This window comes from Rousettus aegyptiacus, unplaced genomic scaffold, assembly GCF_014176215.1.
Source record: "Rousettus aegyptiacus isolate mRouAeg1 unplaced genomic scaffold, mRouAeg1.p scaffold_m13_p_5, whole genome shotgun sequence".
Taxonomy (NCBI): domain Eukaryota; kingdom Metazoa; phylum Chordata; class Mammalia; order Chiroptera; family Pteropodidae; genus Rousettus; species Rousettus aegyptiacus.
Window position 1 is genome coordinate 115,939,364 of NW_023416308.1, and position 16,600 is coordinate 115,955,963.

Sequence of the window (16,600 nt, forward strand, 5' to 3'; positions counted from 1 at the left end):
CACTTACAAACACACACACGCGAAACACATGCATCCGCCTCTGCCAACACACACCGCGCGGCTAGTTTCAGATTTCTCCCCTAAGCAAGGTACACGTCTGACATCCTGTTCTGTGCTCCTGTGTCCCCATTCCCCCGGAGGTCTCCCACACTCCTGCACACCTTTCGGCCTTGATCACGCTTCAGCCCTTTCACTACGCACATGAGTGACATGGGGAGGGGTCACATGTGAGCCACTGCAAAACTCTAGTCTACTCTATCCGAGCTTTGGCAGACAATCAGCAGCAAGTACACATACTCGGTGACGCGTACTTAGCTCTGTCTTCAATGACCTGTGGCCAGATGCCCCAGAGAAAAAAAAAAGCAAATTTCTAACATGGAGATTCTCAGTTATTGGGTAGGCCCAGACCAAGGGCGCGGCGGGTATTCCAAAGGATCCCACGTGCACACCAAATATCTGAAGGCAGATCGGTATGTCTTGCACATAAAGCTATTTTTTCTAATGTGTATCTGATAAACCACACTGGCAAATGTAACTTCAAAGTCATCTAAAAGCTTTCCCGAATTCATAATAGCTTTGAGTCATCTATTTTTACAACAAACAGATAAAAAAAAAAAAAAACTATTTAGAAGGGGCACTGTGAATAACTGGCTTTTTAAAATGTCCTCAATCTCTGAAAAAGTTGAGAAGCACTCAAAGCAGATAATAATGAAGTGACTGTAACCTATGGCCCCAAGAGCTGTCTCAGAGATCGGGAGGCAGCCCCGCTCCCCTTAAAGGCTTCCTCCCCCAACCCCGATACCCAAGGGTGGGAGCCCATTTCTTTCCTCCTTGGCTGAATGCAAATATACTAGAAGAAGTGTAATGAGCACAGGGTATTACAAAAGTTTCCCAGAAAATTAGGTACAAAAATATAAGGAAAGGGAATGGGGTCACGGGGTAAGGAGGAAAATCAGAGTTGTCACTGTGCCTGTCATCTCCAGATGCCATCAGTGTTTACAACCCCCAGGTCCACCCACGACATGTATCTGAAAATACACACATGCATATTTTCATGTTTTCATACATATGGCCTTACCTCGAGCCTTTCAAATACATATTCATATCTCTTCATTCATTCCAAAACTCTTCATCAAACACCCACTAAGTGCCTGGTGCTATATTAGGTACAGGGAATACAGAGATGATATCCTTGTCCTTTTATCACAGACAAAACACCACTCCATCAACAGATACTACACACACACACACACACACACACGCACGCACGCACACACAGAGGCACCCCTGTACCTACCAGCTGACACCCACCTCGTATCTCTTCCCTTTTCTTCATGAATCTCTCTCTCTCTCTCACGTGCGCACACACACACACACACACACACACACACCAGATGTAGCTGTCTCTCACAGCTCCGACACAGCTGACACAAACGTTCATCTGATACACATCCAGCACATATTCACATGATACGTGATTCACAAAACAGGTCCTCCCAGCACAGGTTCTCAACCACAGCTCAGACACACAACCACACCACCCTCACTCGGAACCACATGCTTCGTTTGGCCCACTAGGAGCCTCTGGCCAATAAATCCCTTCATAGAATAGATACAAGGGTTCTGGTTGACCAGGGTGCCTCTGGCTGCATTTTTCATACACCCAGGCCCAGATCTGGACGGTGAGACCGTGGACTAGTTACTCTAACCTCTCTGTAACTCAAATTTCCCTTTCGTCAAGTTAGAAGGGTAGTTTGTCCTATTTTCTTACGAAGGCTTAGAGGGAAGGGGTCATAGGGACAAGAGAATCAAATTAAAGGTCATGGATTCCTCATTGAGTTCAGGCGTCTCACCAAGGTCCCCACACACGAGCACGTACCCCTACACTTGAGTACTACTCAATCTACCAGGCACTGGACTTCAATCCACAAACACTACTATGCAGGCAGCTCCATTCACACATATACACACTGCCAGACTCACAGGCTTCTGCGCGCAGGCAAACCCACCCAGACACACAATTTCACAGTTTAGGGAGCACCTGAGCTCCTTGGGGAAAAGGCGAGAAGGCGTCAGATTAACTTAATACACACAGTTCCTGAAGGTATATCCCACAATCTTGTATAAATAACCCCACAAAATCAATCCAAAAACTCCTCATGTATTCTTCTAACAGAACTATAGGTACACAATCAAAATAGAAATAGTGTGCAAAGTACAGACCTCCCAAACCCAAGACCACACCTGCAGACCCGGCTCTTCCCCGACTGGCAGCCACAAGGACACCTGTCCTCAAAGCAGTCCCAGGACCACACTAGATTGTGGGCGCACGTGTGTATATGCACGAACACCCCAAAAGACCACCTCTCAGGGCAGACACACACACACACACTGTTAAACGGCCCACAGCTCTGAAGGGCACTGAGAGGAAAGCTTGTCTGTCTGCACGAATCTGTAGAAAACAGTGACCAGCGATGAAGGAAATGACGACTCTTCCCACTCCCCGGCCAGACCAAGTACAACAGGTGCCTTAAAGGTCCCCCTTCCTCCATCACCACTAAAACCACAGCCCACCGCAGGCCTGGTGCGACCCACCATTCTTGGCCCCTCGCTTCAGCCACCTCTGCCCCCTGCAAGTGGGGAGCTGACGGAACCTCCGCCACCCTTACACCTCCCTTTCAAGACCCTATTGCACATTTCGATTCCAGACTCCAGAGTCCTACCTCTCTCCAGGACACCAGCCTCCTTTCCAAATCCCAGGATGGTAAGGGCCGGACGTTTAAAACAGAAGCCTCCACCACTCCCTGTCTCCCCCCCGGGAGAAACTACCAACTATTTCTTTGCCCCTCACCAAGTCCATCGACTCCTAGTCACGAGCCCGAGAATCCTCAGCCACCCTCTCCCTCATTTTTCCTTTACTCTGGAAGACGCTCTGCAGATTCTGCGACGAAAAGGAAACACTCGGTTCCCGCCCCCTGGCGCGTGCAGTCACAGCCTTGAAATCCCCACTGTCCCACCCGCGCCGTCGAGCTCTCCTCCCACGCCCAACGCCCTCATGGCCAGGCCTTCATCTGCCTGTCGCGTCCGGGCCCCAGAGGCCATACTTCCCGCCCTTCACCCGCGCGCGGACCTTCACCGACTGAGGCCCCAGCCGTGGCCCCGCCCGCCGGGGCCGACCCCGTCCCCCGCCTCACAGGCCCCGCCCACACCGGCCCCACCTACAGGCCATCACGGACCCTCGCGGGCCCCGCCCCCGCCCCCGCCCCCGGGCCGGCCGCTCGCTCTCACAGCCCTGCCCAAGGCCTAGCCACGCAGGCCCCACTCACTGTCTTCAGGACTCCCTCACAGGCCCCCGACCTTACCGCCCCAGTCCCCGCCCACCAGGCCCCACCCACTGCCCCTCGGAGGCCCCGCCCACACGCCACACCCTCCAGCCTCGCAGCGCCTCACCCTCCCGACTCGCAAGCGCCAGACCTTCACCCTCTTGCCAGCCCCTCGCGGGCCTACCCACAGGTCGCTCCGGCACCCTCCTGGGGGGCGGGGAGTCGGGCCCACAGGCCACGCCCACGCTGGCCACGCCCACGCCGACCCGCCTCACCCGGCGGCTCCGCAGCTCACTCTCCACGCACACGCACGCGCTCCCTGGGACAAGCGTCCTCACACAAGACACGCCTCACAAGCCCTGCGTGCTGGGGCGCACTCCCAGGCCTCGACACCGGGCACACGCGGGCCCTCCCTCCCGCGCCCCGGCGCCCCGCGGCAGCGCCCCGGCGCCCCGCGGCAGCCCCCCGGCTCACCTTCACTGCAGAACTTGCCGCCAAAGCCCGTGTGGCTGCAGTCGCAGCCCACCTCGCCGGGGGCCAGCACCGTGCAGAGGCCGCCGTTGGCACAGGGATTGCGCGCGGGCGCGCACAGCGGGTCGGCGGCGGCGCCACGCAGGCCCTGGCTGCCCAGCAGCGCCGGGGGCCTCTCGCCCAGCTTCAGATTGGCCAGGAGGCCGCGGAAGGGCGGCTCGTACTTGACGGTGCTGAGCGTGAGCGCCGAGAGGCGCACGTCGGGCGGGATGCCACCCACGAACAGGTCGCTGGCCACTTGCATCTCACGCCGCTTCGAGCGCACCTCGGCGGCGCGGGCCTCGCCGTCCACCGCCAGCGCCGTGCGGCGCGCGTCGCGGGTCAGCAGCACCATGTGCCAGCGGTCGTCGGCCACCGGCGTGTCCAGCTGCAGCGTGGCCGGCTCGGCGCACGAGAGCGTAAAGCGCAGGCGCAGGCGCCCGTCCACCAGCAGCAGCTCCAAGAAGTCGCAGTCGCCGCCGTCGTCCAGGTAGAGCAGCAGCGCACGCGTGGCGTTGGTGCGCAGGCTGAAGCTGAGCTCGCCGCTGCTCGCCGCGCCCGCCCAGCGCGCGTAGCGAGCCCACTGCCCGGGGCCGCCGCCGAACTCCAGGCCTCCCGCGCCGGCCGCCAGCGTCAGCAGCAGCAGCAACAGCGGCGGCGACGGCGGCCTCCACCGGCTCCCTAGCGCCATGCCTCCGGCGGCCCCAGCCCCGCCCGGCCCCCGGCCCCGCTCAGGCTTCAGAGCCGCGGGCACATGGGGCGGGGAGGGGGCCGGGCGCCCCCGCGCCGAGCGGGGCTTCCTCGCCGGCTCACAATGCCATGGGCCCGGCCGCGGGACGAGGCGAGCAGAAGCCCAGGTGCCGGCTTCCCCGGGCCGCGGCGGAGGCGCCCCTCCCCCTCTGCAGGTTCCGACGGAAGACGGGGGAGGGATGCCTGCGGGGGGGGGGGGGAAAAAGAGAGGAAAGGGTTAATGAAAAGCTCGGAGGAGGGGAGACTGTTCGTGTCCAACTCCCTCCTCACACCAGCAAGCACCCAGTTTTTGCTCTGTAGGACTTGAGGACCCGCCATGACCTCGAGAGGGTCCCAGAGCGAGAGACACCACCGTGGATGGGAATACTTGGGGGCGCAACATTTGGGGAGAGGGGGCACTCGCTAGGGTATTGTTGGTTTGAGAAGTGGGCAGGTGGGGGAGGTAATAACACCTTGGAATCCAGTAGTAGCCTAACCCAGATGGCCTCCCCCTCGCCTCCCGTCAGAACCAGGGCCAGCTCCTCCAGCCGGTGACTCCAGCCCCTTCCTCTCTGAGCCGCCCAACCCCCGTTCAAGGTTCCCACCACCAACCACGGCTCTCTCTCTCTCATCAGCTCCTGATGGTGGATAATGAAGTTGCTAAATAATTCATTGGGATTAATTAAATGCCAATTCGTCAATGGTATCACAGGGTAACCGGGCTGGGAAGGGGGCAAGGTAGAGAAACCAACCAGGACCCAGGTATCCAGGCCCCAAGTCCTCTCCATTCAAGCAAGGCCACAACCGTTAGACTCCATGTCTCCAGTTCCCCCACAAACCACACTCACCGCTTCCTGGGCCCTAACCCCACTGATCACCAGCACAGATCTTCCCTGAACCTAAATGTCTCAGTCCTCAGCCTCAGATACCTAGGTTCTCTGCACCCCTCAGCTTCACCCCCTCCCCATCCAGGGCTGGGGGAGCCACCAGGAGGCAGGCAGGTTCATTTGCATAAAATTGCCTTTCTGAAATGATTACCCTTGTAACTGGCTGTCAGAGAGCAATTTATACCCCACACCGGGGAGGGGAATTTGCATCTCGTTAAACTCCAAGTCGTAATTATTTATATCCAACAACCCTCCTGAATATTGCATTGATTTTATTTTGGGAGGGAGGAAGGGAAGGAGGTGGGGAGAAGTCTGGAAGAAAAGCAAGGAGGGGCCAGAGTTTAGGAAGAGACAGGGAAAGACTGAAGGGGGGAGGAGAGGGAAAGGAATTGCACGAAAAGTGATAACACCAGAAGAGTAGTGGAGGAGAAAGGTGGCCTGATGGGGAGAAAAGGAGGAAGAAGATAGAGAAAATTAAAATTCCAGATTCAAACACTATTTGTCAAGACCATAGATGCCGGGCATTTTTACAAATATCATTTTATTACTTCATCATTCTGAGAAGTTCCATTATTCTCATTAACCACTGGGGAAGCCCACACAGAGAAGTCTAAGGACTTGCCCAAGGTCACATAGCCAGTCAGCACCGAACTGAGACATAGATCCACATTGGCCCAACTCCAGCATCTCCACAAAGGAGACAAAGGTGTAGCTCAGAGAGGTGGAAGGTGACTTGGAGAGGGAGGAAGTTGGAGGGGTATGGGGAGGCATCAACGAGCTACATGGGAAGAAACTGGGGTGTGAAGGGAAAAAGAGAAAGCTAGGGGGCCCCTAAAAACCATAGCAAATGGGCGAGCAGAGTCACGGGAGGGCAGGGATGGTTGGAGTGATGTGTGCAGAAGGAAGATGAGGCAGAAAAGTCTTCAGGAGGCCGGTGGTAATGTTCAGGGAGCCATTTCCCAGAGACCCTCAAAGTCCAGCTCTCAGGTCCTTCCATCTGGTTCTGATGGCTCCCGCCTCCCCCGCCCCACCTCACCAAATCCTATAGGCTACAACAGGAACTCAAATGCCCCTCCAAGGGCTGTTCCTTCCCAGGCAGGGGCAGAGGCGATCCAGGCAGGCAGCCCCCTTCTTCCTCCAAATACCATCAGAGTTATATATAGCTTTGCCACTGCCTCTCCTCATTGGGTAATGGAGATAATTAGCATGCGCGCGCTAATTAGCCAATCAAATTAAATGCAGCACCTGCTTCCAGCCTGATTGACGCCATTACCCCCACACACACACGCACCCCGACTGCAGCCCAGGGCAGGGGAGGAGGACCCTCAGGCTTGGGGACGGAAAGGCCAAACTCACCCTCTTCTCCAGAAGGGGCAGCCAGCTACCCCCAGCAGATGCGCAGTCCCTATGGCCAGAAGACTGTTGTCCCTCCCTCCCCTGCTGGGGTCTCGGTCTCAGTCTGGCCTAGCCTCTCTCAGCCTCTCTCCCAGCTTCAACTCCCACCTCCGGACACTATTTTGGGGAGGGAATTAATTAGCTATTGATTTCCACTGGCAGAGGGAATAGGATTTCACGCTGCTGTCCACTCACCCCTCAGCTCCAGAGAGGGAGGGGATCGGTTCCCTTGCCCTTCCCTGCAAACCAGTCTTTCTGTCATACTCACATCCCCCACCATCTAGGGAGATGGCAGAGGGGTTCTTGCTAGAGGCCTAGGGGCAGAGTCTTCCCCGTTGAGGAAGTTGGCAGAGGACAGATAGAGCGAAGGATGGTGGGGAGGTCTCCAGAGGCCGGAAAGCAGAAGCTTAGGCCTTGAGAGATAGAGAATGTTACCTGATTCAGGGGGTGGCAAATTGAGTGAGAATCCAGGAGGGGGTGACTCCACTGGTCCGTGTGTGCCAAGATGTGGAGGAAGAGTGTAGGACGGAAGGGGGTGCTCTGAGCAAGCACATGCCTATGAGCTGGCTATGGGGGCAGAGGCTGAATTTATGGGTGCCTCCCAGGAGGGGAGAGGCCAGGGTCTGGGCCCACGGCCCTCTCAAGGCTCATTACTCATTCTCCCTATAGCCGGCAGCTCTGCAGCACAGGTCAGCTTGGCTCAGTGCCAGGGGCCCAAGGGCTGCAGGGCTGGCCAGGAGGAAGCCCTCGCCTTCCCTGGGTCCTCTCTTCAGGGACCCAGGGACCATCGGGGCAACTCCGGGCTTGCCAGACAGAGACAGCCCCAGGAGGAGTGTGAGCTGAGCAGACACCTGAGTCCTTTCTATCCCACCCCACCCTACAGTTCCCAGGTAACCTGCTGCTCTTCACGGCTCCCTCCCCCTCCCTCCAGCTTCCCCCAGGACCACGCTTCTGCTGACCCAGGGCCAACCCACCCTTCCCCTCAGGACCAAGGGTGCTCCTGCTAACCTAGGATGTCCCATCCTTCCTCAGCTCCTTGTTCACACACAGCTCTGGCCTCAGGTCTCCCAGTGGGCCAGGCCCATCACCTTGCACAACAACGTCAAGTATACAGTGTCCCCCTGGAGGTGTGCAAGGCAACAGCCTCTCCCCCAGGCTCGCGCAGTGCGGCAGAAGCCCCCCTGCACCCACAGTGTCCGGGCACTGCTCCCCAAGGCCCATTCTTCTTCTCCAGTGCCCACTGTCAGAGCATGGACACAGGCCAGGGCAGCCTCGGGATATCCTGCCTGCTGACCAACGTCACTGCCATGCACACTGCCAGCCACTGCTGGCCCGGGGCCACCGCTCCTCTAGGGAACTGACCTCTCCAGGATAATCTGGGACTCTGCACCCAGGCAGCTCCTAGCACACCCCACCCTCAGACGGGCTCTGCAGCCCTGAGCCGGTGGCGATGGGAGTTGGTGGGTTGGGGGATGGGGCGACTCGGCTGTTCTCAGGACTTTGTCCTCCTCTCTTCTCCACTGAACACTCTCCCACAGACTATTTCTGGGTCCTCCTCGGCTGACAACCTCCTCCTCATCTTCCCACGTCCAGGCCAATGCCACCATGGCATCCGGGCCGCAACTTATGGGCTCCACACTGTGGGTCAGGTGTCAGGGTGGACCCTGTGTGCATCATCTTGCTTAACCCTCCAGTTTCAGGAGGTGGTTGTGTCACCCCAGGCTTACAAACAAGGAACCCGCACTTGGCATGATAATCCACCTGCCCACGTGTGAGTGCAGGTAGGGGGTCTCTGGCTGCCATGCCTATATGGCCTTTCGCCCACCCTGCACTGTCCACAGGCCACGGGGTAGTGCCACACTCAGGGCCCACCTTTCTCTGGTCTGGCCTTCGCAGGGGCCACTGCCCTCTGCAGATGACCCAGACTCTGAATTTGCCTCTAGGACTAAAAGACACAGACCTTGGAGCTCATGCAGTTTACCCCCCTCATTTTTTCTGAGGTGAAAACTGAGTCCCAGAGAGGGGCAGTGACTGACCCAAGTCCACGCAGCAGAGCAAGACTAAATCCAAGGTCACAGGCCTTCCATTCTAGATGCCTTCCACTGTTCCCCGCTGTTCCAGACCTGGGCCTTCCCATCTGACCAAAGACCTCAGCCCCTGTATGACCAATGCACACTGAGCTAATGGGTGCAGGTTCCAGATAGCCTGTACCCCACCCCCACCCCCCAGCAGAGCCCCTGGCCAGGGGCCTTCTCCCAGCACCCACTCAGCCCCCTCTCTGGCCACATCTACACACGCGCACACATACACACAGCCCTGGGAATGCCAGCCTCCCTCCGGCTCTCCTCGCCCCACGCCAGCTCCCTCTCATGCCAGCTGGGAGTGTGACAGCAGGGGCCTCCCCCAGGCGCCGAGGAGGAAGAGCTGGGTTTACACACATTCTGGTGGCCCCAGAAGGCAGCCCATGGACAGGTGGGAGAAGTGCGTGTTGTGAGGAGGGAGATTTTGGCTCAAGATAAAGAGAAACTTGCTGGCAATCCAAAGCATCCAACAGTGGAGTAGGCTGCCTCCGGGGGGTGCTAAGTTCCCTGTCTGTGGAGGTGTGTGAGCTGAGGCAGGATGACTACTGCTCAGAGATGCTCAGAAGGGGGCTCTTGAATCATATGGAAGGAGGACATCAAACTTCTCGGTCCCTTCCAGCCACACACTGTGTTTTGTGAAAGGTCTCATCTCTTTCCTAAAACCTCAGGCAGGGTTGGCAGGCTGCACACAATTCCCACCTCCCCTTCCTGCTCCCTCCTTCCAGCCCCGATGACCTAGAAGAGACAAGGAAGCCCTCGGGCACGTCCATGTCCAGCCACGCCTCAGCAGTGGTCAAAAAGATAGTACAGTGATTTAGAGGCGCTGACTCTGGAGACTGAGTTCAAATACTAGCTCTACTTCTTCCCAGCTGTGTGACTTTAGGCAAGTTACCTAGCTTCCCTGGCCTCAGTTTCCTTATGTGTAAAACAGAGGCAATAGTGATGTGGTCTAAATTAAGAGTTAATATATATAAAGCAATTATAACAGTGCCTAGCATAGACCGAAGTGGGAAAGTGTGTGTTGTATTAATGATACTTTTTAATTCCTCATCACAGTATTTTACAGTTTGCAGAACTCCATGTGTCTCGTGTTTCCTGTGATTCTCACCAGGGCCGGGTGAGGGAAATAAGCAAGGCACGTCTTATCGCTGCCCCCTTTTGCAGATGGGGAAACTGACACTCGGAGAGGAGAAGGGATGTCCCCCACCAAGGTTCCGCAGCTTGCGGGTAGCAGAGCTGAGACTCAGATTTCTCCCCCCCGGGCCCTTCTCCAACCTGCTGGGGCCCTTCCCCCTGCCTAAGAAGGTGGGGGAAGAAACGAAGACTCACGGGAGCCCCCCAGGAGTACGGGCTGGGCTCGCGGTCCCCCCTGAGCAGGTCCCTGTGGCCATGGAGAGAAGCATGAAGGGGAGCGGGCACAACAGGTGGCAGCTCCAGGTGCGCATGATGAGGCCGTTGCCAGGTGTGTGGGACTGAGGACATGGGTGGGCTGGGGACGGAGGTGCAACGGAATGACATGGCAGAGTGGGGCTCAGAGCACAGGTGCCTAGAGCTTTGGGGGTAGGCAGTGGGAGGGGTGAGCTCACCCCACGCCCACGCCTGTGCCGTGCACAGCTGGGGGACGCTTACCTGGGCGAGTACGCCCAGCCACGCAGAGGGGACAGCTGGCTTTCAGGGGTGGCCTTGTGAGTAAGCACGAGGTGCCTGGGAATGTGGTATCCATGACAGGTGTGCACGCTCGTGTGTGTGGAAGGTGATGACAGCGATGACGCTTTCTGTGTGCCCAACGAGCTCAGCAGACAAAGCAAAGTTCACGAAGTGCTGAGCGCAGAAGCAGGCCCACAGCAGGCCTGCCATGAATGCAAGGGTTGCCACTATTATCATTGCCATAGTCATCTCATTTGGTCCTCAAAAGAACCCCATGAGGTAGGTATGAGGACCCCCGTTTTACAGATGAGGAAACTGAGGCCCACACGGCCTCGCTCTCACCCCACCCTCCTGTGTCAGACCGTGGCAGCAGCAGAGACTGCGTTGCAAATGACGGCGAGGTGCGAGGCACGCACTGGATTATTTTTCGAACAAGTCTCTGAGAGCCCACAGGCCTGCAGGTGTGGACAGGGCCCAGCAAGGAGTGTCCCGACAGATGGAGCAGCAGGGTTGGAGGCATGTGGGACACACCGTCAGGGCGTCCCCTTGGGGGCTGGGCTCAGGAGCTGGGTGTGAAGGGACAGCTTGGTGTCAGCTCCGGGCAGGGGCGGGGAGCTGCTCGTGAGGGCGAGTGTTGGGGCGGGGGCCCCAAGGAATGGGAGGGTTCTGAGGGAGGCCAGGTGTAGCTGAGTGCTGGGCTAGACTGGAAGGGATTGTGGTGATGGTCAGGGGGAGTAGGAGGGCCTGGGGCTTGGGGGGCTTTCTGAGAGGGCAAAGATAGAGAGAGAGTCAAAGTGAGAGAGAAGCTTACGGGGTGAGCGAAGGCGAAAAGGGGCTGTTAGCACGCATGTGTGTGATGGCGTGCGCACACACGTGCACACGCAAAGGCCTGGGGCGAACTGCTTAGGACCAAGATGAGAACGCGGTATTTAACGACGTGTGCTGGGGGCGCAGGGGTGGGAGATGTTGGTGTGTCTGGGAGGGCGCACGACATGGGTGTCTGGGCAGGGAGGGTGTGTTCCAGGGAGCGAAGGTGTGCACGGAAGAGCACACGAGTGCCTGAGATGCCTGCGGCTGGACGGGGGGCCGTGCGCGTCTGAGGGCGAGGGCTAACGGTGGGATGCCGGGCCTCCGGGCGTATGTAGCGCCCATGCGCGTAGCCTGTACGTGAGACCGGGCTCCTGGGGGAGGCCTCTGAGGCAGCGAGGTGGCTGTCTCTCTGGGCGGGGAGTGTAGGCGGTGTGCTGCCGGGAGGTGTATTGTGTACGCAGGTGTGTATGCCTGTGTAGGTGTGTGTCTGGGTGGGTGCCGCTGAGCGTATGTATCAGTGTCAGGTTGTCTATGTCACTGGCGAAGGCGGATGGGAGGGAGAAGCTGGACCTGGGTAGAGACTGAAAGTCTGGAGGGAAAAGAGGTCCCTAACCACCCCTCCAGAACCCAGCCCCCTCCTCTCAGGAGCCCAGAGTGTGGATTCAGCCCAGGCCAACAAGCCGGGAGAGGCCTGGGATCCTCGCGAGCACTCCCCAGCCACCTCATGACACTGACCGAAAAGCCTCTGCCAGTGAGTCAGTCCCACCCACCCCTGTGAATCTGAGAACAGGACGGGTCTGAGAATACCTCCTCTAGAAGGAAGGAAGGACCCCAGCCAGACCCTTCTCCCCTGCCCCCAGAAAGATGTAAACCAGCCTCAGAGGCCAGCATCCCTGAAGGCAGAAGAGTTAAGAACCTGAATGGCTAAAAAAAAAACAAACCACAAAACAGAAGGCCTCCGGGTTAACAGACCAGCCAACTTCCCTGCTCTCTTTTCTCTTTCTGTGTCCCTTCCCTCTACTCCTCTGGCAGAAGATAGAGAATACAAAGCCCTGAAGCCTGCCCTCCGCAAAAAGAATGCCCGCACCCTGGGAAGGTGGACTAGAGGAAGGCGCAGGAACGAAAGGGAGGTCCTCGCCCACTCACTCCACCCCACAAAACACACAAAACCAGGGGTGTGCGTAAGTCCCCAGGGCAGTAAGAGGACTAGAGACCTGAGACCCACCCCCTAAGATTGATTTCATCACTCACTCTGGGGTCTGGACAGCTCCCCCCTTCACATCCAGGCACCAGGAAACAGCCCCCTCCCGGCCCTTGCTGGTTCAATAAAGCGCCAAATGCCCTCAACCCAGGACTCAGACAGAGGTTGAGAGTACAGAAGACAACGGCCCCTGTAAAGCCAATTTTGCCCCCAAGGGCCCATCAAGGGTTTAAGGGCTCACACCCCAGCCCAAAGAACCCAGGGCAGATGTCTCCTTCAGCTGGGGGAGGAGTCTGGGACTTGGGAAAAGGTCCCCTCCTCTTTGGGGGTGGGGAGCAAGCCCAGGGCCCCGCAGCTTCCTCTCCCTGCAGCACTCTCTGACCATAACCCTGTCGCGGTCCCAGAGCGTTCCCACCCTGGCACAGCCCCCTCCTGCTGGTTTCCCCATCTCTCTTCTCTCACCGCCCCCAACCTCCCCCCACAAGCTTCCGCTCCTCTCCGTCAGGCCCCCCCGTCTTTCCCGGCTCTCCACCAGCACAGACCCCTCTCCGCCTCAAGCACCTTGGCACCTTCCCCTCTGCTCCCTCCCAATAACCTCCTCTCCTTGGCTCCCATCCCCCAGGAAAGCCTGGTCCTGGGTGGTTCCCCCAGTGTGAAGCCCTTGGCCTGGCCCCTGCTCCTTGCCTCTCCACTACTCTCCTTCCTCTCTCCTCCTTCCACGAAGCCCAGTTCCTCGCTGGTTTCTCCCCTGCAGACCCTTCAGAGCAAGACAGCTCCCAAGCCCCTCTGACTGAGCACGGCTTCCAGCCCTTGTGGCTAACAGATTGGGGACCCCCCTCTTGAGAGCTTCCCTCACAGCCCTCCTCGCCCATCCCTTCCCCCTTCCATTCACCCCAGCTCAGGGCCAGTGCCCCTTCCACAGGAAGGCTCCGACCCCCAACCCCTCAGCCGCTCAGCCTCCTCTGTCACCCAGCCAGCCCTCTCAGCGCGGCAGCGCCCCCGCCCCCCAATCCATCCTTCCTGCCTCCCTCTCCCCTCTGATCGTTCCCCTCCCCCGATCGGCTCCCGCCCCCCACTCGTCTCCGCCGCAGCTTCCTCCCCACCCCCCGTACCTGGTTCTGAGGGGTCCAGGAGCTGGAGGGTGGGAATCAGAGCCCTGGGGCTGCCCCGTCTCTGGCGGGTAGCAGAGCCGGTGCCAGTGCTGGCGGCCGCCTCGCGCCTCTCTCGCTCCCCGCCGCGTCCCCGCCCGCCCCGCCGCGGTGCCGCTCGGAGGATGCTCCGCGAGTCAGGGCGGCTGCTCCCGCCGCCGCATCCCTGCAACACCGACTGACGGCAGCATCAGCACCAGTGCCCGCCCCCCAGGCGCGCGCATTGGGCCATGCTGAGCTAACGGACGAGTGGCGCAGCCAATGTAAAGACGCAGAAGCTGCCAGTCCCGCTGCTCCACAGGCCCACCTTCCTCCCCCGCGAAGGACCCAGGCGTCCCGGCCCCAGGGCGTCCGAGCTCTTCCTCTCTTCTCTCGATCCTTAGCCCTAGTGCCTGGGCGCCCAACCCGTTAGAGGCCCGGCCCGGCCCCAGAGCCTTTTCCAGGAACCCAGGCACCCTAGCCTCTCGCCCATCGGGTTGGGCCCTCGGATCTCGCATCTCCCGGCCCGCGGGCCCATATGGCAGCGCCCAAGGCTAAGACGAGCCGAAGGGGATCCTGTGGGCCTCGACATGAGGCACCAAGGGATCAGGACGGGTGCAGGGCCCGGGCCACAGCGCCCTCTCCTGGCTACGCCCGGGCTTCCAAGGAACCCAGGGAAGGGGGACCGCGCCTGCGGGTGCTGGGAGCTTTTCCCAGCCCCTAGCCTGCCTCGGCCTCCCACCCCCGAAGGTCCCCTGACTGCCCCTAGAACTGCTCCGAGAGGAGGGAGTGGAGAGGAGGGAGTGTCTGCCAGGATTAAGACGGAGGCAGTGGGGGAGGGAAAAGCGGAGAGGGGGGTGGGGTAGACCAAGGCGCTTGGGGGTTCCCAACCCTGGTTTCCCAACCCTGGCTTGGGGTTTCCCAACCCTGGCTTGGAGTTTCCCAACCCTGGCTTCCCAACCCTGCCTCGTAGGAATCCCAGAGTTTGACCTTTGATCCCCAGTCCTGCCTGGAATCATGCAGTGGGGTAGGAGTAGGTCGAGGGTCAGGATCAAGAGTCCACATTGCCAGGACCACTGAAGGGAAGCTGACAGCAGTCCCCTTCTCTGTTCTTCTCCCAGCCTCGAGTTTCAGAGTGTGACACTGAGGGCATCTACATCACAGTGCGTGTGTCTCAGTGTGGGAGGAAGGGGACACCCCTTCACTCACTCAGCCAATGAAGGGTGGACCTGGCACCTAGTGTGTGTACCACAAAGTTGGACACTAGGCTTCTGAATGAAATAGTGTGTGTGTGTGTGTGTGTGTGTGTGTGCGCGCGCGCGTCGGACCGTTCTGCCAGCTCACTCCAGGACCCTAATTTGCAGGGTCTGTCATCTGCACAGCAGTGGTAGTTGGCACTTCCTTAGCCAGAACTTGCAAGAACGCTCACACTCAACCACTAATGCATGTGTGGGCACAAAGGGCACACTCGCAGCCATGCGCAACTATTAATGTGCACACAGACATTCCCAAAGGGACACTCAGAGACAGCTGCAGAAAAATGCCCATAATGGTAAGACACCTACAGGAAGCACATGCCTGTTGAAGAACATACACACACTTGTGCATACAGGTATCTACACACTCAGAGGCAAATGCATGCCCAGGGGAACAGGTGCACACAGAGCCTGTGCAGAGGATCATTCTGCCCCCTGAGGCACTTTGCACAGAGTGGTCAGTTCCTGAGTAAGTCTCCCTTCTCACCTTGTGAGGGGATGAGAGGCGGACTAGGCTACAGGGAGTGTTTCTTAGGGGTAAGGAGGAGAGATCCCTGAGCCAGGTCCCAGACCTGGGGCTCCTCTGACCTTGGAGAGACCCTCAGGCTGGCCTCACCAAGACCACTAAAGGAGCCAGAGAATGGGAACTGCTGAGTCAGGGCCTGTGGATGTGAAATCGCCTCTCTGACCCCATAACCTACTGCCCCACACATCCCCCATGGCTCCTCTCCCTGAAATCTACACACACACACACACACACACACACACGCATGCACACGTCTGCCAGGCACCAGGGCCTAGGTGGACAGACAGACAGGGACAGTGACTCACAGACTGTCTCTCAGATCCTTACAGATGGGTGTGGGAAGGCATGGGGGGAGGGCAGGGGCAGGAAACAATGTGAGAGTGAGCATTTACCTCCTGTCCCCACCCCTAGCTCCTTGGACCACCATTGCCCATCAAGGGCAGAAAAGGTTACCTGGCAGCTGCTGTACCTCCCTGCCCCTCCCCCAGCTACAAGGATGTCTCCCCTCAAGGTCCAAGGTTGAGACTACATGATACAGTTAGGACCCACCACCTCAAGACACCCTCCTCAACAGGTCCCCACCCAATGTGGCCCTTCTCTTGTGCAAAGTTCAGTGGTAGAAGGGAAATGCAGCAAAAACAGCGTGTGTGTGTGCACACACATGCACACACACACACAGAATGTGAAGCTTATACACCAGATTCACACGTGCGACCATGAAAAGACAGTCCCACATCACGCTCCCAGGTGGGGTGGCCCTGGGACACATTTTCGCATACGTACACACTGGGAAGAGGCCAGGCTGGGGCTGGGGGCGGCAGGAAGGGAAGCCGACCGGGCTGCAGGGACGGAGGCAGCATGGGAGGCAGGCGGCTCAGGGAGCGAGCTGCTCTTCACAACACAATCGCTGTCTGTTGTTATAGCAACTCAGCCCCCAAATCGTGAAACGGATATTACAGCCTTGAGAGGGGGAAGGGCGGGAGGGGGCTGAGGACTAAAGGAGGGACAGAAGGAGGGGGCACCCAAATGAGGACGGGGCTGGGGACCCCAACCCGGCTCTGAAAAGTAAGAGGGTGGGAGGAGACCCCAAATGAGGAGTAGGCCAGGG

At 58.6% G+C, this 16,600-nt stretch overlaps 1 protein-coding gene across 9 annotated transcripts in view; it reads right to left on the reverse strand.

Moving 5' to 3' along the window:
* NRXN2 (neurexin 2) overlaps positions 1–13,905 on the reverse strand; it is a 102,846-nt gene extending 88,941 nt beyond the window's left edge. For 7 of the 9 annotated variants that reach the window (XM_036221135.1, XM_016157962.2, XM_036221137.1 and 4 more), the window contains exons 1-2: positions 13,696–13,905; positions 3,798–4,766 (exon numbers count right to left, since the gene is read on the reverse strand). In XM_036221135.1, the coding sequence (XP_036077028.1) occupies positions 3,798–4,524 (727 nt within the window). In that variant the 5' untranslated portion in view covers positions 4,525–4,766; positions 13,696–13,905. Of the gene's footprint in view, positions 1–3,797; positions 4,767–13,695 lie in introns of those variants that run through there. The other 2 variants (XM_016157885.2, XM_016157873.2) reach the window with 1 other exon arrangement.
* Positions 13,906–16,600: the final 2,695 nt, after the last annotated feature.